Source organism: Thalassophryne amazonica, chromosome 21, assembly GCF_902500255.1.
Source record: "Thalassophryne amazonica chromosome 21, fThaAma1.1, whole genome shotgun sequence".
Taxonomy (NCBI): Eukaryota; Metazoa; Chordata; class Actinopteri; order Batrachoidiformes; family Batrachoididae; genus Thalassophryne; species Thalassophryne amazonica.
Window position 1 is genome coordinate 5,010,418 of NC_047123.1, and position 13,743 is coordinate 5,024,160.

Sequence of the window (13,743 nt, forward strand, 5' to 3'; positions counted from 1 at the left end):
CTTTAATGAATACTTTGTTAATGTGGGTAAAAATATTGCCAGTAAAATTGACTCATCAACTAATAACTTCTGGGTAAATAATTCAATGTTTAACAAATCTGTTTCAATGTTCATTGGTGGTACTCATGAAAGGGAAATACTTGATCTGGTTCATGGTTCAAAAAGTAAGAAATCGACTGATTTTAATAATTTGGATATGGCTTTATTAAAAAAGTTATTGATTGTATAGTAAAACCGTTCAATTATATTTGCAATATGTCACTAAGTACTGGTAAATTTCCTTCTCAAATGAAAATTACCAAAGTAATTCCTCTGTTTAAAACTGGTGACAAACACACATTTTCTAATTATAGACCTATATCATTCCTGCCACAATTTTCCAAAGTTTTGGAAAAAATATTTGCTAAAAGATTAAATGATTATTTACTGAAGCATAACATCATTTGTGAAGAACAATATGGATTCAGAAGGTCTCGAACTACATCACATGCTTTGACGGACTTTGTGGAAAGTATAGCAAGTGCAACTGACAATAAAAAATAGGTGTTTTTTTTTTTTTATTTACAGAAAGCGTTTGACACAATTAACCATGGAATACTATTAACTAAACTGCAGAAATATGGAATCAGAGGTCTGGCATATGAATGGATAACTAGTTATTTACAAGGCAGATTTCAGTATGTTCAATTCAATAATACAAAATTCTGAACTCAGGGAAGTCACATGTGGGGTGCCGCAGGGCTCAGTGCTGGGTCCTTTGTTGTTTATACTCTATATAAATGATATAAGTTGGGTGTCCAGTTCACTGAGATGTGTCCTTTTTGCGGATGATACAACTGTGTTCTGTAGCAGTGAAAATCTTGAACAGCTTCTGGACATAGTGGAGAAAGAACTGGAAAAATTTAAGGTTTGGTTTGAAGCTAATAAGTTGTCACTCAACCTTGGGAAAACTAAATGTATTATATTTGGAAATAAAAAGGCACCCAAATGTAAAAATTTAACTATAAACAATAAGGAAACAGAGAATAAATTTTTAGGTGTTATAATTGATAATAAACTTAGCTGGAAACCACATATAAATTATGTAAAATCAAAATTGTCAAAAACTATAGCCATTTTGTATAAAGCCAAAGACATACTGCCACAAGAAGGGTTACTTACTTTATATCATTCTCTGATGGTACCATATATGACATATTGTGTTGAGTCGTGGGGAAACACAAATCAAACACCAATCTAATATTCCTTTTGCAAAAACGAGCCATACGAATCATCCGCAATAAACATTATCGTGAACCAACTCATTCTCTATTTGTGTCTTTAAATTTATTAAAATTCATAGATTTGGTCGATTACATTACAATTCAAACTTTGTTTCGAGCGGAAAACCAAGCCTTACTGAGACATGTCCAGAGTCTCTTCCGATTGAGGGAATCCAGTTATAGTTTAAGAGGTTGTGCAATCTTTATGAAACCACCAGTAAGAACAAATGTAAAGGGTTTTTGTGTGTCTGTGGTTGGGGTGAAGAAATGGAACGAATGTTCAACAGAGGTTAGAATGAGTGGTACTTTAGTAATATTTAAGAAACTACTCAAAAAGAACATCATGTCTAAGTATCATAAAGAAGCAAATATAATTTGAGTTATAGGGAATGTTCAATTAATAAGTGGGACTTATTGTATATTTGAATGTGTGGGTATGTGTATGCGTATGTAGATATATAGATATGGGTAGGTGTATATGTATATAAGTGACCGTGTATATATTTATGTATGTAAAGTATATATGTATGTATATAGGTATATATGGCACAGCCCAAGCAGAGGGTCACCCCCAAGAGCCTGGTCTGCTTGAGGTTTCTTCCTTATAGGGAGTTTTTCCTCACCACAGTTGCCTAGTGCTTGCTCTGGGGGTTGGTAAAGTTAGTCCTTATTTGCGTAAAGTGCCTTGATTCGACTTTCTTGTGATCTGGTACTATATAAATATAATTATAATAGTATATTGATGTGTATGTCTGTGTGTTGACATGTAGTAGTGAATTTGTTCTTATGTAAATATGACTGATTAGAATTGATGGACTTGTACTAGCAGGGGTGGGCGCTAATAAGCTTTGCTTCAGCCCAAACCCTTTCAGACTCACTAGTTTTGTCTATGAGTTTGTGGAATTGTTCATTTTTTTTTCTATTTGAATATTTTGTGTGCCGAATAAACTTTGTCACTTGTCACTTATATGAACTAGACATTTAAAATACTGTCACCTTGATTTTCTTGACCTTGATCACATCACTTTGTCCTTAACTGGCCCTAAATGATTCCAGTAAGTTTGGTCCAACTTAAAACTCTGTTATTTTTACGTCCGCAAAGAACATAATAAAATCATCATCAGCGTTTCATTTTGCACCCATTTAGAAACGGCACAACAACAGCTCGAAGGAGGCAGAACTCAAATTTCATTTGTCCATACAGTGGAAAAATTAAGTCATAACCAATAAGAGAGAAAAAGTACCCATAAGTTGAATTTATTTGATAATTTCTTTAAAAATAAAGCTGATGCAATTTAAAGCCTTAAAAGGTGCATCCATGTGTGCATTAATATTGATTCTGTGAGTGATGGTAAGTTTGTATCACGTCAGGCAACATCAAATTATCCCCAATATGTCCAGAGATCAAGGATCCAGTGACCAATTTCATATTTGTTTACTTTAAGACTGAATAAAATGTTGACATACAAAACCTGTAAAGTCTACTTGTAGCACACAGAAAATTCACAGGACATATTGATAAGGGAATCGGATTGATAAGCAGAATTGATAATGTCTCAATAAAATCTTATCAGTACCCATCCCTAATTAGAACCTCAAAGATTTATGGTAATCCTGTTCATATTTGTATGGCAATTTCTGGTGCAGATTAAACATGCAAAAGTGCTTTTATGATTATCGTAAACACAATAGATCCATAAATGACCGTCCACCAAACTCATGTTTCTTCATACTTCAGGACTTTCAAAAGGACACAGACAGAGTCTGATGTGTCTACACTGCCGGCTGTCAACATAAACACTGACACCTCCCCAGCATACAATAAATAAAGGAGTGACCCCAACCCCCTTCTCTCTCAAAATGTATTTGTATGTTGTAACACAAGTGTCTTGTGTCATGAAATGCTCCGTCAACAATCACGCAATATTAAGATGCTCTTAAAATCTTTGTAAAAGCAGAGCGGCATCCTGCATCTTAACACCTGCTGTCCAACACTGCGTGTTTGTGACGGCTGCAACAATGAAATTATTGCAATGTGCAGCCAGAAGTGTCATGAAGAAAAATTATATACAGCTGTGTATTGATTTACTGTAGAATGTGTTATATGGCTTTGTGGTAAGACACAGACAGTGGCTCATTCATTCACTGAACATGAGGAGACCTTGCATAAACCAGTGTCGCCCAATTTGAGGCTCACGGATTGTCGGGTCTATATTCCCTTTGTTTTGTCCTGATGCAGCAAGTATGTCGAGAGTTAAATTTTCAAGATGAAGAACAGAGAGCGAACGAGAGAGACCTGCCAGTGATAACTGGAGAAGAGGGCCGTACAAAATGATTAGGGGTGTAATGATACACAAACATCACAATTCCATACGTACCTCGTTTTTGAGGTCACGGTTCAGTTAATTTTCAGTGCAGTACGGGTGTTTAAACCAAGCAAATTTAGGTCTGCCTGGTAATAAGTTAAATAAAATGTTCTCAAATAAACAATATGTCAACTGATTTCCTGAAAGCTGAGCTCCTCATGCGGTGTGCATTCACACACACAGTGTAAATATAAGGTCTTACCTGTGCATTTTAGTTAAGAAAAGTCACTCTGCGGCACTTTGCGTTGTCAGATCCGCAACAAGTCTAAAAAGTCACAGCGCCTCAATAACGTCTCAGCCTCCATGCAATCCTGGCTGCACACGCAATAAACTCAAGAAAAAGTTATTAAAAAAAAATCTTTCTGTCTAACATCTTTCTGTGTAAATATCTCAAGTTACAACATGGAGACCTGCAGCTTATTTATGTACAATTTCTTTAAAAAAAAAAAAATGGTGGGTGCGGCTAATATTCAGGTGCGCTCTGTAGTCCAGAAATTATGGTAAACACACGCAATGCAAACTCACCCGTGTACAGCTGAACCGAATGTCCTGTACCGAAAGGGTTCAACACAAATACATGTATCGTTACACCCTTAGTAACAATAATAATAATAATAATAATAATATATTCATGAATTGTAATCAAGTCAAACGTTTTAAGTCATCGGGGAGCTGTGGTGTCTCCCGTTGCTGCATCCACCACACCACAGATTCACTATGGGTAGATGTTTAAAGCAGTCATGACATTAATCAGGTGTCATATTGCCGAGCCCTAAGAGGAAACATTATACTGTCAATTCAGACAAAAAACTGCTGAGTTTCAGTCTCATGAGTGCTGATGATAAAGACCGTGATGCAGCATGAAGTACAGATATATTTAGTCTGAATAAAATGTCAGCTACAAAACAGTGCTGATAAGCATGGGAACATTTCACAAAACTACCAACTAACAAAAAAATGTACACTGGAAAAGCAGCAGCAAGTTTTGTGTTCAAATGGAGCTACAACAGAAAAACATAGAAGCTGACATGAAGATCAACATGACTAGTGAATGAATAGAGAGCCACTTTCACAGAAAATGTAATACAAGATGTGTTTTTTGAAGTTAACAGATTTCAGTGTGAGGTACTGACTTCATTTTGTAGGTCTTTGCTCCAATCACTAAGGAGAGGAGCTGGTGTCCAAGGCAAATACCAAAAACTGGTTTGGGATGATCCACACAGACTGTTTTCCTCAGGTTGTTTATGGTGGTTTGACACAGCTGAGGGTCCCCGGGGCCATTACTGATGAACAGGCCATCAAAATCTGCCAAACACAAAAGAACAACGCACACGAGTTACTGTGGATAACAGGCGACACAAAGGAACCATCTTTATTGCCAGAGAACAGGAGGTCATCAAGACTTTCAGTGCTGCAAAGAACTTTGACATTCTCAGATTTTCACCCTCTCTTTTTTTAAAAATGTTTTCTTTATTTAGGATCATTATGAGATAAACATACAGTGTTCAAGAGTTATATTAAATTTTACATCTCATCCATGTTTTTTCCTCCAGCTTTCTTATTTACAACATCAATACACATCATATTATAATGTAAACTTAAACAGAACATGGGGTGTTCTCATTTCCAAATGCCAAGAGAAACAAAATACCTCATTCCCTTTAAAAAATAAATAAATAAACAAAAGTCGGGCATTTCTGGGAATTATACATTATCCACCTCCTCCAAATTTCCTCAAATTCACTGTCCCAGAGCCTCAAAGAAAAGGTGATTCGTTCCATTACACAGATGTCATATATGATACTGTACCACCCCTTAACAGATGGCGTATCTGGTTTAAGCCATTTCTTTGTAAATGCTTTTCTAGCTGCCACACTCAATATTCCAAACAGTTTCTTAGTTCTAATATTTGTGGTCTTGGAGGTTAAGAGCCCAAAGAAAAGTTCATTCCAGTTGACAGTAATTTTTGTCTCAAATATAATTTGTAATTCAGAATGGATCTTACACCAAAAAGGGAAGATTTTCACACTTTCTGACGCTACAGTTAGCAAAGAACTGGACAACGATGCAATTTAAGGATGACACATTTTCTTACTGAACACTGATTCAGTGAAATATGATACATTCTTTGTTTATTTCCCATGATAATTAGAATACTAATTACGTGCATACCCTCTATAGGATATCTACAGTGTGCCAACAAGACTGGCCCATAATTATTTGGACATTTACAAGCATATTTTATTTACCAATACTGACAAACGCAAGCAGCGCTATGTGTTAACAGGGTGATGTGGACAGTCTGGTTTTACTGACCTGCTGTGTCCAGTGGATGGTCCCAGGGTACAACGTTAACACGGGCCCCTCTTTCAGCCAGGCACCGGATCTGGTTGTACTTGATGCCGCAGTCCACCACTGTGATTCTCAGGGTGCCGCTGGGGTTGAACACTCTGGGCTCCTGAAGTCAACCAAAGGAGAGATACAAAATCAAGATAAGTGACCCAGCTACAGGGGTCGGTAGTGCCATCTGACGGGTCAGTGGCACCATCCAACATGATTAATGGAGGAAAACTCCATAAGTCATGTTCTTTAGCTCCATCCTACCCTGAGAACACTTTGCATTTTTAATCAAGGAGGTGGACTCCACATCATATCATCTTTTCTGTTGTGACATGGTGACAGACACACACCTTCATGGAGACTTCCTGGACCAGGTTTCTCCCATCAGGATTGTCAAATGGAACGTTGGCCTCTGGAGTCCCATCAACCAGCAGCTTCCCCAGCATGGTACCCTTCTCTCTGATCTTTTTGGTCAGGCAGCGAGTGTCAATGCCTGGAAAATTAACCAAGAATCACCCTTTCAAGTGAAACACTTTCATATGCTTCTCTGGTTGGAACAGTAATTCAAAAATGTAAAAAAGCAAGACACATGCATGCAGACGCTACACTGACCTCAGTAAAATATAAAAATTTCCTATTGATGCACATTTCTGGACTGTTCAGTAGGTGCCAGTGTTCAGCAGGTAGCAACACAGAACATTATGTCTAACTTTTTATACAGACTCTGAAGCAATGTTCAAAACATGGACGTGTCAAAGGTTTGAAAATATCATGAAGCAGCATTTTAACTGGACACCACAGTCTCGTTTGAGGGCGGACGCTAAAGGGGTAAAATATGACGCATATCATGTCATTTCTCGCCTTCCAGAGACAAAAACACTGTATTTTCCTCTGAGTTTTTGGGCAAATTACACACAAAGTGAAAATACAAAGAAAAAAGTGACAACGCAGTGGAAAGTGAACATGTGCTGCGGTTTGTTTATGACCCGGAGCTCAAACATGTTGAGATGGTTGTCCCCATAAGTGGTTAAATCCTGCAATATCACACAGGGTTCAAACAAGACTGCGCTGCCCTATAATTTGCAGTACCATCAAGAAGTTTTGGCATCATGCCCATCCAGATGACGTATCCACTGTTTCACTGAGGTTTTCCTGTCCTGATCTGTTGTATACTTTGGACTATACTTGGAGACATAGTGGGTATCATGCTTATTTTTGATGATGCATGATCAACTAGACCATTTACTACAAGATCAGTAAACTACAAGCCATTTTGTTTGAAGGTAGAATGAGAAAGTGGAAACTTCCAAAGTGGAGCCAGACACACAACCATAGTACAGATCCGGAGGCAATGTTCAAGTTTCCAGACTTTTTCTGCATTGCAGAGAAATTACACACCAACCCGTAAGAACTAGACATTAACTTAGTTAATCCTCAGTTCAAATCCAGAGGTGCCCAGTACTTTACCTTGCAACCCAGGAACACCTTGCTCTTTGAGCCAGTCGTCCAGTGACCTCGCTGAACTCCAGTGACTTGGATTCTCCGACAGTTCTCCAATAATCAAAGCTGCGGCGTGGATCCTGGATGACTCGAACCACTGAGGAAGAAGAGAACAGCAACCAAACATTAACATATTACCCTGTGCTGCAGGTCAGCCTGGATTACAGCACGGTACTGCCTGGGCTGAAGACCAGGAACTCCAAGTCACAAAATTGGTTTTCCAAACTCCACAAGTATGTTGAAGGCTTAGGTAAAAAGCACGCTTATGTTTTGACTTATAAAGGCAAACAAATGACTTAATAGCTTATGTGCCGAGTATCAAAAGTGTCTTTTCATCCTATTGGACTCAATTTCCAATTAAACTGGAAATATACGTGCACACACTGAGAACAGGTGTCACTTGGGATTTTACCAGTGCAACAAACTTCAGCCAATAACACAATGTGCACTCCCATTTTAATTGTTCTGACACAAGAACAAAGTACATTTACGCAGTGCACATAAACATTTCACCTTGTTGGAGCGGTAACAACTGAAACAGACTCAAGTCGACGTACATGTGGTGGAAGATGTCTAAGATTAGGCTTAAAACTTTCCTTTTTGCTAAAGCTTATAGTTAGGGCTGGATCAGGTGACCCTGAACCATCCCTTAGTTATGCTGCTATAGACTTAGACTGCTGGGGGGTTCCCATGATGCACTGAGTGTTTCTTACTCTTTTTGCTCTGTATGCACCACTCTGCATTTAACCATTAGTGATTGATCTCTGCTCTCTTCCACAGCATGTCTTTTTCCTGATTCTCTCCCTCAGCCCCAACCAGTCCCAGCAGACTGCCCCTCCGTTAGCCTGGTACTGCTGAAGGTTTCTTCCTGTTAAAAGGGAGTTTTTCCTTCCCACTGTCGCCAAGTGCTTGCTCACAGGGGGTCGTTTTGACCGTTGGGGTTTTTCCGTAATTATTGTATAGCTTTGCCTTACAATATAAAGCGCCTTGGGGCAACTGTTTGTTGTGATTTGGCGCTATATAAATAAAATTGATTTGATTTGATTCTCCAACTCAAATTATTAACTAAAGCACTTTTCTTTAATTACAGAAGCAGAACGATAACAGGTTAAACCCGAGTTCCTTATTTTGCTTCTATTTCTAGCACCCAAACAGATCTGTAAATTACTGTGGCACATGATTGCATAAATTAGTGGTATTTAATTAAGTGCACACCCTGCTCAGTCCAAATTCTCCATCTTCATCCTGTGGCACACCGTAATTACCAATCAGCGGGTAAGTCAAGGTCAGCAGCTGGCAGTGGTATGATGGGTCAGTGAGAGCCTCGGGGTATCCCACCATGCCCGTCTGAAACACTGAACATACAAAACAATCAGTGCATGAACAATAACCATCATATCCAACATGAGCATGCACACAACACGATAATGCAAGACACATCACTTACCGCGCTTATAAATGCTCAACAACTCCGTGATCAACAAAGTAATAACAGGACAAATACCAACATTTCAAAGATCCAATGTGCTCCAGTCAAATCCAGCAAGCAAGCTGTGAAATAAGCTCCAGTGAATCTTCTTTCACAGTAGTTTGAAACATGTTTCATCTAAAATGTTATGTCTATAGCGTAAATTGTTAAAAAGTAATGTCTTAGTGAGCTGAGCATCTTTTCCCCCTCTTTCACTTGTTTTACAGCAAAATCAGCATCATGCCTCATTATTTCAAAAAGTAATGAAGATTAAACTAATGCCTCATTTACTGGAAGTAACAATATTTTGAGAAACCAAAATCAGAGATGGTCAGGCGGGAGTTCTCCACTGAACTCATTACATTACGATCACAGTCTAGGTTCTCAGCAACATGTATAAGGAAATCGCATATTCAAAATTTATTGTTATATCATAAAATAATATAAACATGCACCAGCTCTAGGAATGAGTCATTTATATATAGTCAGTGTACATCTCTGGTAATAACATACAAAAAGAATTACTGTAAGCAACACAATTCCTTGTTCATATTACCACCTGAAGTGACCTCAATCTTTTTTTGTCTGGACATTTAACGTTTATGTTTGTGTGTGAAGTGTCGGTTCACACAAATCACATTGCCAGATGGGATTAGATTATACAGAACTTTATTGGTCCCTTGGGAAGACTCCCTCTGGGAAATTAAGGTTCTAGAATCATTGTATAGCAGCACACAGGGTAAGAAGCACACATAATATTAAAAGTGAAAAAAGAAAAAATAGTTGGCAAATATAATTATAATATGCGAGTCACACTGGAAGCTGATGTAACACGTATGCAAGTTATTCAAAGAGAATACAAAATGTTTTAAAATTTGATTAAATTATGACTGAGTTGACCGAGCAAAATTCAGATATGACCAGAGGAAAGACGCCTAAACCTCATTAAATATCATTTGTAATATAAACAAATTAAACAACAATTAAAAAACAAACAAACAAGGCAGTGGTTATCTGTACATAACTGCATTCATACAGTGAACTTCTCTTGGTACGTAGCATCTCTGTTGGTGGTCAACTTAGGTCACGTGATCATGAGGCTACGTACTTGTACATGTATTTGCTATTGGTACATAGATAAGATAAACTTTACTGATCCCACAGTGGGGAAATCACTTGTTGCAGCAGCAAGAGTCACACAGTAGTAAAGAAAACATTTACATTACAGAAAGGTGACTAAAGTATATTGCGATGTTTATGGTGGGAGCATAAATAATGATGTGAACAGATTATGTGAAAAACAGAATATAAGTGACTATGTATAATTATGTATAGATATGGCAAAATTAATGCACAGGATAAATTGCACAGTTTTGCATGTAATAAAGCACAAAAGGTGGCAGAAGACGTAGTTAATAGTGCAAAATCAGCAGGTGGTTATGGTGCTCAAAACATAGTGAGGTACTATACAGTCTGGCTTCAGTTGGAATAAATGACCTACGGAAGCGTTGTGTTTTGCACTGAGGGTGCAGCAATCTATTACTGAAGGAGCTGCTTAAGGAACCAAAGTCTCATGTAAAGTGAGAGAGGTTGTCCATAATTTATGTCAGTTTAGCTAACATCCTTCTCTCACCTACCACCTCTAAGGGGTGGTCCAGAGTGCATTCCAGAACAGAGCCAGCCCTTCTGACTAATCTGTTGAGTCTCTTCCTGTCCCTCTCAGAACTTCCACAGCCCCAGCTGATGCCACAACAGAGCCATCAAAGGTTTTCAGCAGTGACCTACACACAGCAAAGGACCTCAGCCTCCTCAGCAGGTGAAGACGACCTTGGCCCTTCTTGTACTGGACATCTGTGTTGTGTGTCCAGTCCAGTTTGTTGCTAAGGTGAACACACAGGTATGTGTATTTCTCCAGAATCTCTATGTTCAAACCCTGGGTGTTCATAGGCACAATCGGAGGAGTTTTCCCAAGTCAACCACCACCACCTTTGTCTTGCTGGCATTGATGCACAGGTGGTTCCATTCACACCAGGCCACAAGGTTGGTAATGACCTCCCTGTTCTCCAGATCGTTCCCCTCAGACACACGCCCAACGATGGCTGTGCCGTCCGAAAACTTCTAGGACGTGACAACTGTCCATGTTGTAGCTGAAGTCCGACGTGTGCAGCGTGAAGAGGAAAGGAGAGAGTGCTGTACCCCCCTGGGTCCCCGTGCTGTATACAGACACACAGTCGCAAAGCCTCACATACTGCGGTCTGTTGGTGAGGCAGTCAATGGTCTATGCAGCTTGGCGACAGTCGACTCCAGCTTCCCCCTGAGAAGTGATTCCTAAACTACATTAACTACAACCGCTAATCCTAACCTGAACCATAACAGTAACCTCTAAAAAGGCTATGCTGGCTACTTTCAACAATCAGATTACAACTCAAAGGATGACATCTGTGTCACATAAAGGGAAGTTAATCAAAGGTCACTTTATGAATGAGTCTTAATATACACAAAAAACACTTCCGCAGTTTATTTGTGCTTTTCATTGTTGATCGAGCAATCATTTTGAAAATTAAATGATCATGTGTGTCATCGTATGTTATTTAACAGTATAAAAACATGATCACACGTTGTACAAAATGTTTACGATCACATAAAAACCACACAGAAAATAAAATCAACTCAAACCAGAAAATGCTTGGAATTTTTCCTTAATAATTTACTTGATCGATTGCTTTGAGTCAATTAACCAATCGATTAATTAAATCTGGTCATTGCTTCACACGTGACGATTTCATTCAATTTATAGGTCGTGGATTGTGTTTATAGATCCAGTACAAACATGGGTAAAACAAGCAAAAAACTACAACGGATAGAATTTAATCTGGCCCCCACATAATCAATACAGATCAGACTTCAATTCGGCTTGTAAAAAAAAAAAAATAAAAATAACCAAACTCCACCTAAAGAAAATCAACTTTGCACAACCGGTCGGCCCTCAGTACAATTATTTACTTTCGTCGGCCGTGTCGCAGATGCTGCAGTTACAGAAATTCAATTCGGCAGCATTTCGGACCGTAAAAACAACCAGACGTTGTGCACTTTAACTAAAACGACACCACAGAAATGAGCGTTTTTGGATTTTTTTATGACTGGAGTTTGCTAACGCGGTAAACCGGAGAACTTTGAAGGAGCTAGCATCATAGCAGCGACCAACTCATTTCTAAATGACTTACCAACTTCACCCGATACCGACACGTGTGCGCCAAAAAGGCGGCCTCTAAACGTCGTCCCGTCCTCCAGAATCAACGATGCCATTTTTGTTGTTTGTAACCTCGAACAGCTAATGCTAGATTTTATTTTTATTTTTTATTTTTATTTTTTTTACCGGTGAAGTGATGGACGCCTACACGTGAAACACACAGCGCGCGAAATCCCGCGCATTCACACAGAGTGTATCCGATCAGAATTTTCAAAATAAAACAGCGAACGAACGAATGAGCCAGATAGATATAGTTTATTTATCTCATGCAGTCTATGATTTATCTCAATCTATGGAAAGATATAATTTATATGAAGGATTAGCAGACAAATGTGATTTGCAAACATCCAGCGGTCTCATACTACAAACGCAGGAACAACAGTACAATGAGCCACATTTAATTCCGGTCTTTTGTGTTATAAAATCCGGGACACAATTAAATTTTTATAAGCAATTTAGCAAATAAAACCCGACTTTCCAAAGTAGTGATGTGGCATTCCACAACAAATACTACAAATAGGTTATAATAGGGTTTGTTGGTGTGTGTGGGGATGTAGCTCAGTGGTAGAGCGCATGCTTTGCATGTATGAGGCCCCGGGTTCAATCCCCGGCATCTCCAGATAGTTTTCTTATTTAACACACAAAAAACCTTTAGTTTCACTTCGCAAAAACAACTGTTTATCTGAATTAATCAGAGTTATCTCATTATTCAATTATGCAACAGGTCTGATCAAATCTAAGGTTGTGCCTTCTGACAAACTAAAATTTTATGTCTTCTTTTCAACAATGGGCGTCCATATTTCTCTGTACACATATACACAAATGAAATTGTTACATTGTAATTTGCAAGTAAAGAATTCCTTGATTATACCATAATTAGTGTAATTTATAGAAACAATTGTCATGACAATCAGGGAAACATTACTCAAAATAATGTTGAGAAATACTGTAGGTTTTTCAATATACGTACAACCCCAATTCCAATGAAGTTGGGACATTGTGTGACATGTAAATAAAAATAGAATACAATAATTTCCAAATACTCTTCAACCTATATTCAATTGAATGCACCACAAAGACAAGATATTTAATGTTCAAACTGATAAACTTTATTGTTTTTGTGCAAATATTGCACAGTCAATATAAACAATATTGCAACAGTCCGGGGTCTCCGTTGTCGTATTTTGTGCTTCATAATGCGCCACACATTTTCAGTGAGCGACAGGTCTGGACTGCAGGCAGGCCAGTCTAGTACATGACGTCCATGATTTCCAAAAACAATTTGAAATGTGGACTCATCAGACCACAGCACACTTTTCCACTTTGTGTCTGCCCATTTCAAATGAGCTCGGGCCCAGAGAAGGCGGCGGCATTTCTGGATGTTGTTGATGTTTGGCTTTCATTTTTCATGGTAGAGTTAACTTGCACTTGTAGATGTAGCGACGAACTGTGTTAACTGACAATGGTTTTCTGAAGTGTTCCTGAGCCCACGTGGTAAGATCCTTTACACAATGATGTTGGTTTTAATGCAGTGACGCCTGAGGGATCAGAGGTCAC

The 13,743-nt window shown here is 38.5% G+C and overlaps 1 protein-coding gene and 1 non-coding gene across 2 annotated transcripts in view; one reads left to right on the forward strand and one right to left on the reverse strand.

The window, feature by feature from the left end:
* Nucleotides 1-12,293, reverse strand: part of cad (carbamoyl-phosphate synthetase 2, aspartate transcarbamylase, and dihydroorotase) — a 61,617-nt gene extending 49,324 nt beyond the window's left edge. Inside the window, 6 exon segments of the mRNA XM_034162001.1 lie at nucleotides 4,762-4,933; nucleotides 5,945-6,086; nucleotides 6,319-6,461; nucleotides 7,436-7,565; nucleotides 8,684-8,823; nucleotides 12,161-12,293. Coding sequence (XP_034017892.1) covers nucleotides 4,762-4,933; nucleotides 5,945-6,086; nucleotides 6,319-6,461; nucleotides 7,436-7,565; nucleotides 8,684-8,823; nucleotides 12,161-12,242 — 809 coding nt within the window. The 5' untranslated portion in view covers nucleotides 12,243-12,293.
* A 440-nt stretch (nucleotides 12,294-12,733) lies between these two features.
* On the forward strand, nucleotides 12,734-12,805 carry trnaa-ugc. The gene has a single exon. It is a non-coding gene; the product is annotated as a tRNA-Ala (tRNA).
* Nucleotides 12,806-13,743: the final 938 nt, after the last annotated feature.